Source organism: Euprymna scolopes, chromosome 7 (assembly GCF_053919585.1).
Source record: "Euprymna scolopes isolate OS-2025 chromosome 7, ASM5391958v1, whole genome shotgun sequence".
NCBI lineage: Eukaryota > Metazoa > Mollusca > Cephalopoda > Sepiida > Sepiolidae > Euprymna > Euprymna scolopes.
Window position 1 is genome coordinate 140,796,316 of NC_136488.1, and position 16,835 is coordinate 140,813,150.

General features: G+C 31.1%; 1 protein-coding gene across 1 annotated transcript in view; it reads right to left on the bottom strand.

The window, feature by feature from the left end:
* Positions 1-476: 476 nt before the first annotated feature.
* LOC145280007 (uncharacterized) overlaps positions 477-16,835 on the bottom strand; it is a 512,870-nt gene continuing 496,511 nt past the window's right edge. The window contains exons 16-18 of the mRNA XM_080131636.1: positions 15,122-15,207; positions 9,563-9,627; positions 477-715 (exon numbers count right to left, since the gene is read on the bottom strand). Coding sequence (XP_079987762.1) covers positions 589-715; positions 9,563-9,627; positions 15,122-15,207 — 278 coding nt within the window. The 3' untranslated portion in view covers positions 477-588. The remainder of the gene's footprint in view (positions 716-9,562; positions 9,628-15,121; positions 15,208-16,835) is intronic.

Here is a 16,835-nt window from a genome sequence, read left to right on the forward strand (position 1 = left end):
CCCTTGCGTGATTGCAATATATATATATATATATATATATATATATATATATATATATATATATATATATATATATATGTATATATATATATATATGTGTGTGTGTGTATGTGTGTGTGTGTATTATATATATGCACACACAATTATTACTATAATTATATATAATATTATTATTACTACTATAATCATATATATAACCATATTATTACTATATATATGTATATATATATATATGTATGTATATATATATGTATGTATATATATATGTATGTATGCATATATATATATGTGTGTGTGTGTGTTGTGTAAACTAATGTTTTTATGTAAATGCCAAATAATCAAACAACATTTGTGAATCTACCTAACTAAATACCGATACATTTAGGCATGGGTGTGCAGGGTATATACGTATGTATGTGGGTTGAACGAAATGTTCTCATATGTTTGGCTGTTGATGAAACCAAGTAAGGATCGTATGAAATTGAGATTTTTATGCATTCTAAAAAGAAATATACACTTTCATTTTTTTTTTTTTTGGTACATTAATTATGTCAGAAGAAATGGGACGATTATGGTCATCGTCCCTGTTCACGGGTCAATTTCAGTCAGTATGATTTCATAGCATTTCTCGTCTGGCGTCCGACATTTTTCGATGATAAACGTTGTCTCGTGCGCATAATGCTGAATAATATTGTTATCCATTTTGATTAGAACCCTGCAAAAGAAAAACAAGAGTCAGTAATTTTAGTCAGTCAAACATTAAATATGCATATATATATATAAATATAAATTCAAAGCGGGTTTCAACAGTAGTCTTAAGAGCAGAGTGTATTTTAATGTGATAGTAAAATTACTAATGTAATTAAAATACAAGAAAAGAACAGTGCTCGTTGTAATTCAGATATATAATAAGCTCGATAGCCAAATATCCTAGAGCTACTTTAATATTTAGTAATGTGATTTATAATCTAAAATTCAAATTAGAATTAAAAATTAAAAATCTGTTTCATAAGAAGGAACAACAGCAAAGTCAATAATTTGTACGATCGTTTTGGAAACGATGTTTTTATTATCATTAAGCCACGGACAATAATTTTGCCATATAGTTTTTTTTAAACAAAGTCTCCTCATAAGCAAAAGTACTGGGTGGTTTTTTTTTTTATATATAAAAGACACCATAAATAAACCTAGCAATTTTTAAGTAAGGCAGATGTATCTGGAATAAATTAAAATAAAAAGGAAAATATTTACTTGATAAGAAAAGTAATATGGGTTGAGAATAAAAAATAGAATAAAATTATAAATCTGAATTTGGTTTAAATATAAGGTTATAATAATATGTTTTTAATAAAAGTTAAGAATTATACACATATATATACACACATATACATGCATATATATTTACTTAAAAATTTCTAGGTTTATTTATGGTGCCTTTTACATATAAAAAAAAACACCCAAAGTCTTTTGCTGATGAGGAGACTTTGTTTAAAAAAACTATATGGCAAAATTATTGTCCGTGGCTTAATGTCTATCACAGTAAAAACATCGTTTCCGAAACGATCGTACAAATTATTGACTTTGTTGTTCCTTCTTATGAAACAGATTTTTAATTTTTAATTTTAATTTGAATTTTAAATTATCAATCACAGTACTATATATATATATATATATATATATATATATATATATATATATATATATATATATATATATAGACAGACGCTATAGACAGACGAATATTTCATTATCGTAAGAACATCAATAGCAACAAAATAACTATAAAAGCGATTAAAAATAGCAAATAATATTAGCAGGTTCCCATAATGTTACGGTATACGCATTCGACTATAGAACCTATGACTCAAGGTTCGAGTCCTAATACAGTCAAACTACGCTGGTGAGCTGATAGAGCAACGAAACACGTGTACGTAGAGTACTGTTTTAAAAAGTAAAATAAAAAAAATAATAATCTATATATATATATATAAAAGCGAAAATGTGTGTATGTTTTTATGTATGTATGTGTGTTTGTATGTCAACTTTCGACACGGGTCACAGATTTTCACGAGATTGATATCCTTTTAAAGTTTCAATGTTCGCCCGACAAATATCGAAAAATTGGCCAAAAACATTAATTTCTTCACCCTAAAATCATCAGTTTTCTACAGGGAGGGGGCAGCAAAAACCATCCTCTCATGACAAGTTCGCTTCTACGCATGCGCAAATGACGCCGGAACATGATTTAGTTTAAATTAAAAAATAAAAAAACGACCCAATTTCGTCGACGTCGTCGTTGCTTAGAGGGCGGTGTCATTATCTAAAGGTTTTGGGTTCGAATCGTGGTGTGAGGTGTCTTTTTTTTTCGATTTTTAAAAATTTTAATATTGAAACAGGGTTATTTAAGCCAGTTGTTTTTTTTTTGTTTTTATTTTTCACATTTTTTAAAGAAGTTTTAACGTTCGTTTTTCTGTTTTTACATTTACGATTTTTACATGTAACATGGTTCGTTTGCCGTACGTTAGTTTTTTTGTGTGTTTTTTTTTCGATTTTTTATAGTTTTAACATTTTGTCTTTTTTAAAATATTTACTTCGCTTATTCTTATGTTTTGATTAACACCCCCTGCCCGAGCACACACACCTCTAAACATCCGGGCAACGCCGGGTATCCTCGCTAGTCTATAATATAAATCTAATCGCTCTGTTTAAATGTATGTATGTATGTTTGTATGTTTCGCAAAAACTTTCGACAGACGCGAAGGATTTTCATGAGATCGGTATCGTTTTGAATCCTGACCCTTCGGACAACAAATATCGAATAATTGGCCCAAAACATTGATTCCTTCATCCTCAACTGGGCATTTTTCTACAGGGAGGAGTCGCTTTTTCGCCGATATTTTCGAAACTCATCGCCCCTTTTCGATTGTCTAGCCTTAATTTAATCCCACGCCACTTCCGGTTTGGCGATGGACGCAACCGCAAAGACGTCACGTTTTTTTTTCACGTTCTTTTCCTCTTTCGCGGTACGGGTTCGAGCCTGCCTGCCTACTACCTCCCACTTTTTTTTTTTTTGCTAAACAAACACCCCCAAACACCCGGGAGATGCCGGGTACCCAGGCTAGTCTCGGAAATAAAGGAGAAAAGTTACTAGCTAAACCTAAGGCTAGAAGCATACCGTAAATCTGTGACACGGGGGAGGAGGTCGAAAAGTCAGGACTAGCTGATCAGACATGGAAAGAAAAAAAAAACACACTTCCCTGTATGGAACGAGGTCAAAATAATTGACAGAGATGTAAGATGGAGAGTTTCACAAAAAAATAAGCACATATGTTAAAAAAAGATAAATTCATAAGCAAACCAAGCATAGATATCAGCAGCATATGGGAACCTCTAATTATAAAGAAAAACAAAAATTATACAACCCCTCCTTAAAATTGCAACAGTAAAAGGGAGATAATCCCGTCAGACTTTATTAAAATTACCTCCTACCTGTCAACCAAATTTTTTCACACATACGAAACCACGGCGAAAACAAACAAAATAAATAATAAAAACAAACAAACAAAAAACAACTCCAAGAATACGGAATCATCTACGGAGCCAGTAACTGTTCTCCTTTCTTTTCCAAGATGTGTGACGAAGGTCGAAGGCTACACCAACCGAAACGTTGCACAATACCACTTAAGATGAGAACAATAGTCCGAGCAAACCAATAACGCAGAGTAAGATATTGTTTCGTTGCGTGGTGATTGTAAAGGAGAATGCATTAAACGGTATTCAGTCACAGGAAAACACTACATTCAATACCGACATACATTTGCATTGATTAATTTCCTCTTACATACATTATACAAAGTACATTCACGGTGTAAGGATAGAATAATATTTACTTAGGCAGGTGTTTTGCGAATAATACGGGCCGTGCCTGTGGGAACAATGTTTTGGATTGCATAAATATTTAGGTACCCAGCTACTCAGCAAGCAAAACTATTTCACAACGCCCTATTTTAATGACCGCAAAGGGCTTAGCAACGACAGCTATTTTTAGGGTTTTGGAATTTGCTTTTTTTTTTTAATTTAAATTTCTATTATTTTTATACTTATCACCTTTCAAACTGTTTTGTTTCTATGTTTATAAACATTTTCAAATTGTTTCTGCAGTTTTTCAAAGACTTTCTGTATTCATAATTTCAAATTATTTCTCCAAGTAAACACTTTTTCAAATTATTTCTGTATTTATACAACTTTTAAATTATATATACATATATATATATATATATATATATATATATATATATATATATATATATATATATATATATATATATATATATATATAATGTATATATATGCATATATATACTTTGTGTATAACCTTTTCAAATAATATATATATATATATATATATATATATATATATATATATATTTAATTTGAAAAGTTGTATGAATACAGAAATTATTTGAAAAAGTGTTTACTTGGAGAAATAATTTGAAAATATTATGAACGTTTTCAAATTTTTCTCCATTTATACATCTTTTCAAATCATATCTATGTTTATACAGCTTTTGAAATTATTTCTGTATTCATAGGCATATTCAATTTTTTTTTCTGTATTCATATACTTTTTCTAAATTGTTGATTTATACGTATTCCCAAATTTCCTTTGTATTCATACAACTTTTCAAATAATTTTTGTACTCATACATCTTTTCAAATTGTTTCTTTTCTAATAATAAGCGTAATTATGCGTCAACCATTTCAAGTTGCTTCTCCTTGTAAGTACCTTATTCTAGGGAGAATTGGGGAGATTAATGCCGTTTACAGGAGTGAGCCAATCAAAAAAAGTTATATATATATATATATATAAATATCTTGTATATATATGTATATATCTCTTGTATATATATATGTATATATCTTATATATATATATATCTTGTATATATATATATCTTGTATATATATATCTTTTATATATCTTGTATATATATATATCTTGTATATATATATCTTGTATATATATATCTTTTATATATATATCTTTTATATATATATCTTTTATATATATATATCTTTTATATATATATCTTGTATATATATGTATATATATATATCTTGTATACATATATATATATCTTGTATATATATATTTAATATATATATATCTTATATATATATCTTGTATATATATATCTTATATATATATCTTGTATATATATATCTTGTATGTATATATATCTCTTGTATATATATATATATATCTTGTATATATATATATCTTGATATATTTATGCTTTTATATATATATATATATATATATATATATATATATATATATATATATATATATATATATATATATGTTTTTGTATTTATACAGTTTTCTAATGTGTCTTTGTATTCATAGTCGAGTGGGAGAACTGCCGACTGTCAACACGACGGTTCTAGGTTCAATCCTTGGCTTGGGAGAGATGCTAGTCTAGCGGCACTGATGAGTTGTGATACAACGAAAAAGGACTGTATGTCGATGACTGCAAATATATTTTAAGCCCCCCTCTTAATAAGCCCCCGCTAATTGTCTGAAAATGCGAAGCTCATTGTTTGTTTGTTTACGAACATGCGATTTGAGCACTATAAAAGTGGTGGCGGGTGTCTATTTAAATAGACATTCCGATGAGTTATTTAGGGGCGTCAATTCCATGGTCGAGTGGGAGAACTGCCGACTGTGAACACGACGGTTCTAGGTTCAATCCTTGGCTTGGGAGAGATGCTAGTCTAGCGGCACTGATGAGTTGTCATACAACGAAACAGGACTGTATGTCGATGACTGCATATATATATATATATATATATATATATATATATATATATATATATATCTTGTATATATACATATCTTGTATATATATATATATATATATATATATATATATATATATATATATATATATACTAGCAAAAGTACCCGTCGTTGACTGGGTTCAAAAACAGCCTACAGAAAATGGACTCTGATTTATGAAAGTATGATAGGTTATGAAAAGGAAGGGTTGTAAAGAGACAGCTTCGAATTTGGGGGTATCAAAACCAAAGCAAAATATGATGAATGTAAAAATAAAATAGATAAACCCCATAATTTATTATACCATACCTGTTCACACTGAAACACTTATAACAATATTCGGTGGATCTATATTAAAAAACCTTGTTAAACTTTGTGACATATTTCAATTCTATGCGGTCACGCGCGAACGAACACCCCCATAATTTTGTTATACCATATTTCTTCAAACTGAAAGATAATTATCACAGATAAATATGAAAAGTCTTTATTAAAGTGTATGCCTATTTCCATTCTATGGAGGCCAGCAAAATTTATAGACTACTAATAAAATTATTTTGCTAACTAGTTTCCTTTGAGGATAAGAGCCAATTATTGAAACTTCACGGAATAAGGAAAAATTTTAAATTTTTATTTGAATTTCTTGTCGAAAAATAAATTTGTAGTAAATTTTAATTTACAGACTTTAAATCCAATTTCCTTTATATATATATATATATATATATATATATATATATATATATATGTATATATATATATATATATATATATATATATATATATATATATATATACCCATTTCGAATTTGGAAACATATGAATCTCACAGGTAAGAAATTCATTTTTATAACCTGAATAGGTTAGATAAATTAATTAAGAATAGGAAACTAGATCTAATATTCTTCTTCTTAAGATTAAGGGAGGTGGTGTTTGATCAACACTGCTGGGGAGCCATGATATAATATACTGTTTTGTTTTTAAATCTTCGAAACAGTGTTTCATAGTAAACAACTGATGATCCCTTAAATTACATTGGTATTATAGAAAATTCGAAGTTGATGCAGTGATTGCAGGTTATTAAATGACTTACTGACTAAATAGTTTCTAATGAATGATAAAAATGTTTTTTGTATAGTTTTAAATGTTAAAAGCTTCCAAGACTATATATATATATATATATATATATATATATATATATATATATATATATATATATATAATATTCCTACAGTCAAGCAACGTTGCAGCTCACAATATCTACGATAGCCAACAAACCGGAAGTTACAAACTCGAATTTTGCCCTCATTTGGGGTTATTTGCTTGACACATCTGAAGTTGAGATTCGAAACCCAAATCTTTTGCTTGCGATGCGAGTACTCTGCTACTTGAGCAACTGCGCCACGCACAATAAAGTCAATTAACTAACACAGATCAAGATAACCGCGGCGAAACCCAACTATGGAATGTACCTACTTCGTCTCCAACAAGGGGTGTGGCCATCCAACACAACGAAAACCCTAGCCGATATCTCACAAGTGGGAATTTTACTCTTGTTTGGATGACGCCGTATGTTTCGCCGTGGTTGTCTTGATCTGTGTTAGTTAATTGACTTTCTTGTGTGTGGCGTGTTGTACAAGCGACAGACTCCTCGACTCGAATCCAGAGTTCGGATGTATTCAACTAATAAGCCCAAATGAGCGCCAAACTTCCGGTTTGTTTACTATCATAGCTCTTGTGAGCTGTGACGTTGATTGGAAATATATATATATCATATCTCATAATCTGAAATTCTGCACACACACACACACACACACACACACACACACACACACACACACACACACACACACACACACACACACACACACACACATATATATATTTGTATATTTTGGCAGCAAGTCACTATTCAAGTACGTATGATTGAACACGACAGATCTTTCTGGATATCTTTCCCATTTACCGAGGGTTTTTTTTTTAATTTCCGCAGGCATGTTATATAAAATGTCGTCCAAAAGTTGTTGTTCGGCCATACTCTTCCCAAGCCCTTTCTATCGGTGCATCCGATTATCGCCAGAAGCGGCTGTTGTTGTTATCGTTTTCTTTTTCTTTTCTTTTGAGACTTGGTGTATTTATATATTTTTTTAAATTGCCTATAAAGGTGGGTGAAGGAGAGTTAGGTTTGAATTATTTTTATTTTTGATTTCGATTTTCTTATTTTATCGTTTATTTATTTAGTTTCTTGTTAGTTATTAAATACTATTATATATATATATATATATATATATATATATAATAGCATTTTAATGTATGTGGTGACATATATATATATACATATGACATCCATATATATATATATATATATATATATATATATATATATCATCCACATACATTAAAATGCTATTATATATATATCAAGACACTAGATATATATACACATGACATATATATATATATATATATATATATATATATATATATATATATATATGTGTCATCCACATACATTAAAATGCTATTATATATATATATCAAGACACTAGATATTCAGGCTAAATAGAACACACACAAAGAATCAGGTCAACCAGAGGTCAAATAGGCCTTTGTCCTATAAGTGCATGTCCATTGGCTGATAGGAAGTGCGCGGTGAATACTAGAAAGCTGATTGGCTAACTAAAATCTCAATAGAAGGTGCGTATATAAAAACGACAGACAACCAAAAATTCGCGCATAAGCCTGAAGAATCCTAGAGTGAATGAAACGCGTAATATTCAGTGTAGCTTAATCGCCATATATATTTTATAAATCACTAACTAGCTCTACCTACGTATTGAGCACTTTTGAAGTAAATACTTAAAATTTACGCAGGAATTGATACTTTTGTATATTAATTTTATGTGAGTAAATGAAGTACCTACTTCGTCTCGAACAAGGGGTGTGACCATCCAACCCACGAAAACCCATATTATATATTTATACATGTTGCAGCAGATAGACAGAGGGGGTCATTCAGAGTGGGTCTGCTAGAAAAATGCTTGTGATTTGATTTAGTCTGATTAAAAATTCTCATTGGAAAATCGTTCATTCAAAAAAATTAAACCATGCATCATTGTGAACTAAAAAAACAAAACAAAAAAACAACAACAAAAAAAAACACGAACTTTATTACATGTTTAAAATAATAATTTTGATTTTTACTAGGGTAAGAAGTCTTCTGTTGTAGCATTGATTGCAGCCAAATTGATTGTTGTCCAAATTCAGGATCGGCACAATGAGCGGACGACCACGGCTCGTATATGTAAGGCACACAGAAACTCGTCTAAAGTATATAGGATAGTCTGTACACAGTCAGATCAAATATCGACTCTCCCTTACCCTTTCTTTTTCTTTTTTCTAAATATGTTTTCTCTCTTTCTCTCTCTATGTTTCTCTCGCTCTTTCTCTAGCAGTAACCTCATAGCTCATAAAACTCCAGGACTCTCTTAATGGAGGATCGACCATAGCCTGTTTAAATGTCTACAATGCGCCATCAGAAGATCTTTCATCTTGATTAAGTGACTTCGTAGGCACAGAATAATCTATCCGCAACCAGATCAAATATCAACGTCCTCTCTCTTTCTCTTTACGTTCTCTCTCTTTCTCTTTATCTATTGCGCGCCTTCTCTCCCTCCCCCTTTTCTCTAACAATAAGCCCAATAGCTTTCGAAAGATTGCTTACCCCTTTTTCGATCTTTTATACGTGCTTTTCACCTTTGAAGCTGGTATTTCATACTTTTCCTCAACCTGTGAAAATAGAAAATGGGAATACACATTTAGCATATGGAGTTTTCTTGCTCGACTATCCAAATCAAATCCTAATAGAATTTAAGCCAACAAATCAACGAACGAATTTGACTATCTAATTTTCATTTGTTGTCGTCGTACCATTTTACTGGAAATATTATAACATATGTCGGGACAATTTATTTTACAGGTGACAAAAGAACGCTTGTATGAAACATTTTTAAATAATCACCTAAAAAAATCACCTATAAAAAAGTATACATACGAGAAAGAAAAGTCTAATTCTATGTCTGAATATCTGTGTGTGTATTCTGATAAAAGTAAGAAACTACACAAGATATACTTATAAATCTGATGACATCACATTTGGTGTGAACCTAAACATTAATATATATAATACTTTTAATTTATTTTTAGATACACTTTTAGGTATCGTTACACAATCACGAGCATGTTTCACACAACTTGTTATAGATTACTATAAATTTTGTTAGACGATGCTATTGTTCAGTACTTAATGGATTTTCGAGAAAGTTAACAGAAGTTCTGGTCAGGAGAGCAGTCACGTGATATAAAAAATTAAAAATGTCATTTTATATATATATATATATATATATATATATATATATATATATATATATATATATTGATGTTGGAACAATTAATCGAAATATTTTTTAAACTTATTTTGGTTTAAAACTTAACTTATTATTGCTGGTAATTCTAATAAAGTGATAAATACTTATTTTAATCTTCCAGTAATCTATGGATTACACCTCGCTAGCATATTTTTAAGTTTGCGAAAATATAGACACATATTACATGGGGTTCTGTATTGATTAGAAAATTTAAAAAGAAAAAATATAAGAACTCTGTAGGTAAATATTTAGAAATTGTAAGAAGAATCGGAATCAGTAATTGTATTTATTTCGTAAATTTTGAACAGAATCAGTAATTGTATCGAGATCGCGGGAATATTAGAATCATATCATCACTAATATATATATATATATATATATATATATATATATATATATATATATATACACACACACAGGGTGACCCCCCCCAAATAAAAGCCAACTGGAGGCCATCTAGAACATATGCTGTAGAACGGAGGAAAAAAGGCCAAAGACCCCTGTGTTTTGATGTGATGTTTTGAATATAATAAACTAGTTATGACTAAAGTTTCATTTCATTCGGACAAAACACTAAAAAAACGGGGCCCGTTTCTTTTGAGTCACCTTGTATATGTTCATATATATATTCTAATATATATATATATATATGCATATTTACATATACGTTCATATCTATATCTATCTATCTATCTATCTATATATATATATATATATATGTGTGTGTGTGTGTGCGCGCGTGTAAAACTTATTTTCTATACAGTGATGGTCAACGGGGGCTAACTCATGATTTTGAATATACGAAAAACTACTTATAAATAATAAACATTACAAACAGATAAAATGTTTAATTGAAGCTATATATTAGTTATGAACAGTGACAAAAGTGTGTGTTTGAGTGCTTGACAGAAAGATACATAGATAAAGAGAGATAGAAAGAGAAAGAGAGAGGGAGAGAGAAAGAGAGGGAGAGTGTGTGTGTGTGTGTGAGAGAGAGAGAGAGAGATAAACATAAAGTGAAAGGGGAGTGAGAGAGATCTTTTTCAGATTATTACCTGCTCAGAAAAATGTGTGAGTGTGAAATAGGTAAATAGACACACACACACACACACACACACACACACACACACACACACACACACATATAAATATATATATATATATATCGAGAGAGAGAGAGAGAGAAGGTGTAAAATAAGAGCTGAAATAAAACCAACCAGAGTGAGAAAGGTTAAAAATGATAGAAAGAAAACTATTAAATTATACGCCAGTTGGTGAGTTAATTGCAAATTACAACCAACCAGAGTGAGAAAGGTTAAAAATGATAGAAAGAAAACTATTAAATTATACGCCAGTTGATGAGTTAATTGCAAATTACAGATGATTAAATAAATTAAAATGAAAGCTTGTTTATTTTTTTTTCACATCGAACTGGATCCTAGAACTGAAGAATATTTTAACATGTATTTCATGTGATTAAAACATACAAAAAAATGTGACGAAAAATGCACGCTAGAACCTAAAACAAGTAGAAATACACACGAGAAGTGGTGCAATTATTGCTAATGAATAGTAGACGACAAGAGTGTAGTATCTGTTCTGATGCTACACTTCAGTTAATTTGTCCTTAGTCAATGTAGGGGAAACCCTTATATGTTAAGGCAATTTTTTATTTTTGCTTACTCCCACAGTGTCCTCTTTTGGGGAGCTGCCCCCCCCCCACACACACATTAAAAACGAACCTATGTCACTTTTTGCTCTCGTGGGGAATCAAATAAATACCAACAGAAGATAATAGAATATGTCAAAGCTTTTTTTTTGTTGTTCTCTGGAAACACAATGTCAGTGCTTCGACAATGAGGGTGAAAAAAACAAAAAACAAACAAAAAACAAAATGGCGGACTGATGTCGGTTGTTCTGTTGACTAGTTGTCCAGCGTTCTAACGACTAACGTTTTGAATAAGGCCCTTCATGTATCTGGAAATAAATGATCTGACAGAGTTTCCCCATGTTTTAATTTCCTTTTGATGAAGCTATCTTCGTTATAATAAAATAGAAGCGATGTGAATGTTTTTTTGACACATTATCAATCATTTTTCGTATTTCATTTTTCTTTTTTTTTTGTGTGTGTTTGTTAATTTTGATGAACGATCATTGCGTACGTTAGCCATCTTTGAATGTGAATGTTATGATATTGCTTATCTCCCTTTGCCAGTAATAATCAATCAAACGATTCACGGTAATATATAGAAATAGACCGACAACCAAACTACTGTCCGTAAGAAGCCGAACATTTAATAATTGAACGCTTCGGTTAGAGTCAACAATAAACAATGGTTACTTGAACAGAAAGCCGCTACAACGACCGTTATTCTTTAATAGATTTTCGCAAAGGAATCGTTTGAACTTCACAACAAATTATTTAAGCGTCAAGTTTTTTTTTTTCAATTGATCTTTCATAAACATATTTTTTCCAAGATTTTCCATTTGTTAAAGACTTTGTCATAAGATTGCTTCTCTGAAGGATACACCATGGTTGTCCTTTTCTCTGTGCTAATCTAAGGGCTGGACAGTGACCAATAAACACAAAAAAAAGTGAGTCACAATTCACTGTTTTGTGTTCGATTTTCTTGTGGGCAAATTCTAAATAATCTTGCTGAGTAATACTGATAACTCTCTCCTCCCCCTCCCTCTCTCTCTCTCTCTCTCTCTCTCTCTCTCTCTCTCTCTATATATATATATATATATATATATATATATATATATATCTATAAAAGTGAACGTGTCTGTCTGTCTGTCTGTCTGTCTGTGTACATTTCCCTACGCAATAACTCTGCCAATTTTTAGTCTATAGACTCGAAATTTGAAATACCGGGTACTGAGATTTGGGAAAATCGATGTGACGGGTGTCAGCCAGAAATTTGGCTGTTAAGGGGTCAAATTTCAACGATTTGACCTTTGAGAACTCTACCAAACTCCTCCGACAATTTTGGGTCTAGACACTTGAAATTTTAGATATAGGTTCCTTGAACCTGGATCTAACTTAATAAAGTGATTTGAGCCCGAAACTATAAATTTTAAGGGGTCATAATAGGGGTCAAATAAAAAAAAAATTTACTCTTTTTTTTTTTTTGCTCAGCATACACCTACAAACACCCGGGCAACGCCGGGCTGAAATGCTAGTATATATATATAGTCTGACGAATTCTCACGAGAATGAAACGCGAATATTCTGTGTAGCTTAATTGCCATATATATTTTTATAACTTACTACTTAGCTCTACCTATATATTGAGCACTGTTGAAGTAAATACTGAAAATGTACACATAAAATTTTATTTTCATATATTAATTTATGTGATAAAATTATGATAGGGTGCAGCAGACTAAGTATTATGGTATCTTTTGGATGCACAGTAAGAGGCTAATAGGGATTAATCAAGATTAATCACTACAATACCACATTTACTCTAACTTTTACTCAGAAACTACTGTGCCGATCTGGCTGAAATTTTGTATGGACCATTGTTATGATAAGGTGCAACGAAGTAAGTATTATGGTATCCGTTCACAGTTAAATATTAATAGATATTAATAACAGTTAGTATTTCATGCAAAAATGAGCATACATCTAACCATATTCAACCATCAATTTGAAATAAAGCGTTCATTCTAAGTCAAGGGTATATCACTTTCCCCTAGTTTTTAACGGGCAAAATGTTTAGTATTCTATAATTGACAATTATGTTTTCTTTCGGAATTCTATACTTTCATAAATTCATAGATACTAACGGGACGTGTGGAAATCCCACAGCCGCATCTTTCCTATGTAATATATTATCCCTGAGTGGCCTCCAGGCCTTGATAAGTGGTGACATCCATGTAAAAAATTAAAAAAAATAAAATAAAATTACCGCTTGGCATTTTGTGGACGTTCAACGTAAATGGAGACCCCGCGATATTATTGTAGCCCTTTTGTTAAAACGGTACAAGTATTTATCTAAGTAATCTGGTTAATGTAATGCAAGAATATATCTGATTATTACGGTTTATCTACAATATCCTTATAGGAGTTTGTGACATATTTCCATTGTATGGACGCCCGGCGCGAACGGAAACCCCTACGATATCATTATACTATTTTTAGAGAGAACAGATACTACCCTGGGATCTTAACTAGAAGACCAAGAAGGTAATGAATTGAACTTTTTTCACACGCACGCACACACACACACACACACACACATTTTAATTAAAAAAAAAATTCACACACACACACACACACACACACACACACACACACACACACACACACACAGAGTAATTGTAAATATATTCTTTTTTGCAAAAACGCTGGGGTTTTCATTAGTTAGTTTAGAGTCCACAGAGTGAATGAGGTATTGTGGTAAAGTTGCCAAAGACTCCATTTTCACTGTAGTAACAAAGACCCTGCAACACTCCCCCACCCAGATCATAAAGGGCCTTGTGCCTAAATTTGTTTTGTAAATTTGAATTTTGCTTTTAATTTATTTTAATTTTACATTGAATTATTTTGATTGTAATTTTCATTTTCACGAAATAAATTATATATCAAGAAGGTATATTTTAGTTTCACGTACAGCCCAAAAGCGAAATAATTTTTTTTTTACATTGCGTATTTGGTGATCAGGGGATCCTATATATTAAAAAGGTGGATAGAAGGTGATAACATACTACGAACATTAAATTAACGCATCTCTATACTAATAAGTTAATTTTCGTAGAATGCTACCATGTTCTACCTAGCTTTTTAATAAATAGGATCTCCAGATCTGGAAACCGTGACGTACGTACGTTAAAGGTACTGCGATACTTACAGCTCGTAGAAGGCCATCGACTGTTGGCGTTCTTAATAACAAGGCAGTAAAGGTCTCTTCTGTTTGTTCACGGACATACAGCATTACTAGAAGAAAGAAAACAGAAAGCAAACAGGTTATAATTTAGCATTGAAAAACTTCCATCCACTTGTTAATTTAACGGAGTTCAGTGTCTGTCTGTAACAGAAACTACGTCACTAAATACGTCACCATTCCGATAAATTTCCAACGTTTTGTTTTATGTCCATCGACAAAATTAGTTTTGTTTTTATATTTACGTATTCGTATGTACATGATTCCTTCCTAAATTAATTAACCGAACATTATTCATTTTGGAACAACTGCTGGGTGCAATTGATCCAAATGTAGGTTGTATTTAGTTGTATTTGGTTAAGAGGATAGAAAAGGGGGTGGAAGTCTTTCGTGAAAATGCTAATATCTCCAATTTTCATGAAATTTTAACAATAACTATTACGGATCAATTAATAATTATTCCCCAAATTTCAATTTCTTTGGAGTATTTTAAAAAGTTCTTAGGAAGCAATGATATGAGCAAAACCTCGTATTTGAAAATTCAGAAATATTTTATTTACTTTGAATTTTATCCGTAGTTTTGGACAGGAATTAAGCAAGATTCCTTGAATTTCAATTTGTTCTTAAAACCTCTTAAGCTTAAGTCTTAATTTTATGGGCATTTTCTATAATCAAAATTATGTAATGGGTTGTGATCAAAATTAGAATAAGGATTCTAGACATAAGGTTCAGTATCATTATATCTTGATTTTAATTTTGATAAGAGGTCATAAAACAAGTGCAAATCTAATTAATCCTTTTTCCAGTTATATATATATACTAGCTGATGTACCCGGCGTTGTCCGGTATTAAACATAACATTAAATTCCTTAAAAAAAAAACGAAGTAAAAAAAACAAAAAACAAAAAACGGAAAGAAACTGAGACATGTGCCTGCGAGTATTATGTTTTTTCTAAACAGTTCAATTATTGTAAGTAAAAAAAATATACTCGAGCTGAAATCGAAACCAAAACCTAAAGACAATGAGTCAAGTGCGATATCATTAAACTAGCGTGACACGATGTTTAAAAGAGGTTTTCAAACCTACTTATTCTAAACATAAGTAATCTGCAATGTGAACTATTCACGTATGTGCATTTGTGAAAGAGTTAGCAAACAAATGAAAATTCGACGACTCCCACATGCCAATTTTTCATTTTTAACTCCTTAGCAGCCCTTTATCTTGATGAAAACCGATCAAAAAGTTTTACACATGTCTGAATACCCTATATATCAAATTTCAAATCTGTAGATCAAAATTTCGTTGAGTATATAGGTTGAGAAGTGCCCTCACACACACATTCTCACGCTTATAGATATATAGATAGATGGTAATAATCTATCGTCTGCTAGCTGCCATTGTGGTCCAGTCCGTCAAATTGTACGGGACAAAGACGTATGTGAATACCGACCAATGAATATTTTCAAGCAAAGCCCGTAGTAACTCTTGCGTTTCGCCCGGACCGGACCACCTGTGTACTACAAAATGAATTTCGTAAGGACCGACAACTGAGTTGATGAATGATGGTAGATTTATTCAATTTTTTTTAAGTTAGAGTTAAATATGATAATCGTTCAAGGTGAAATTGCTGGTTTCGTCACGTTATTCGACACCTTGATGAAGAATTTATCCGCAAGCCGT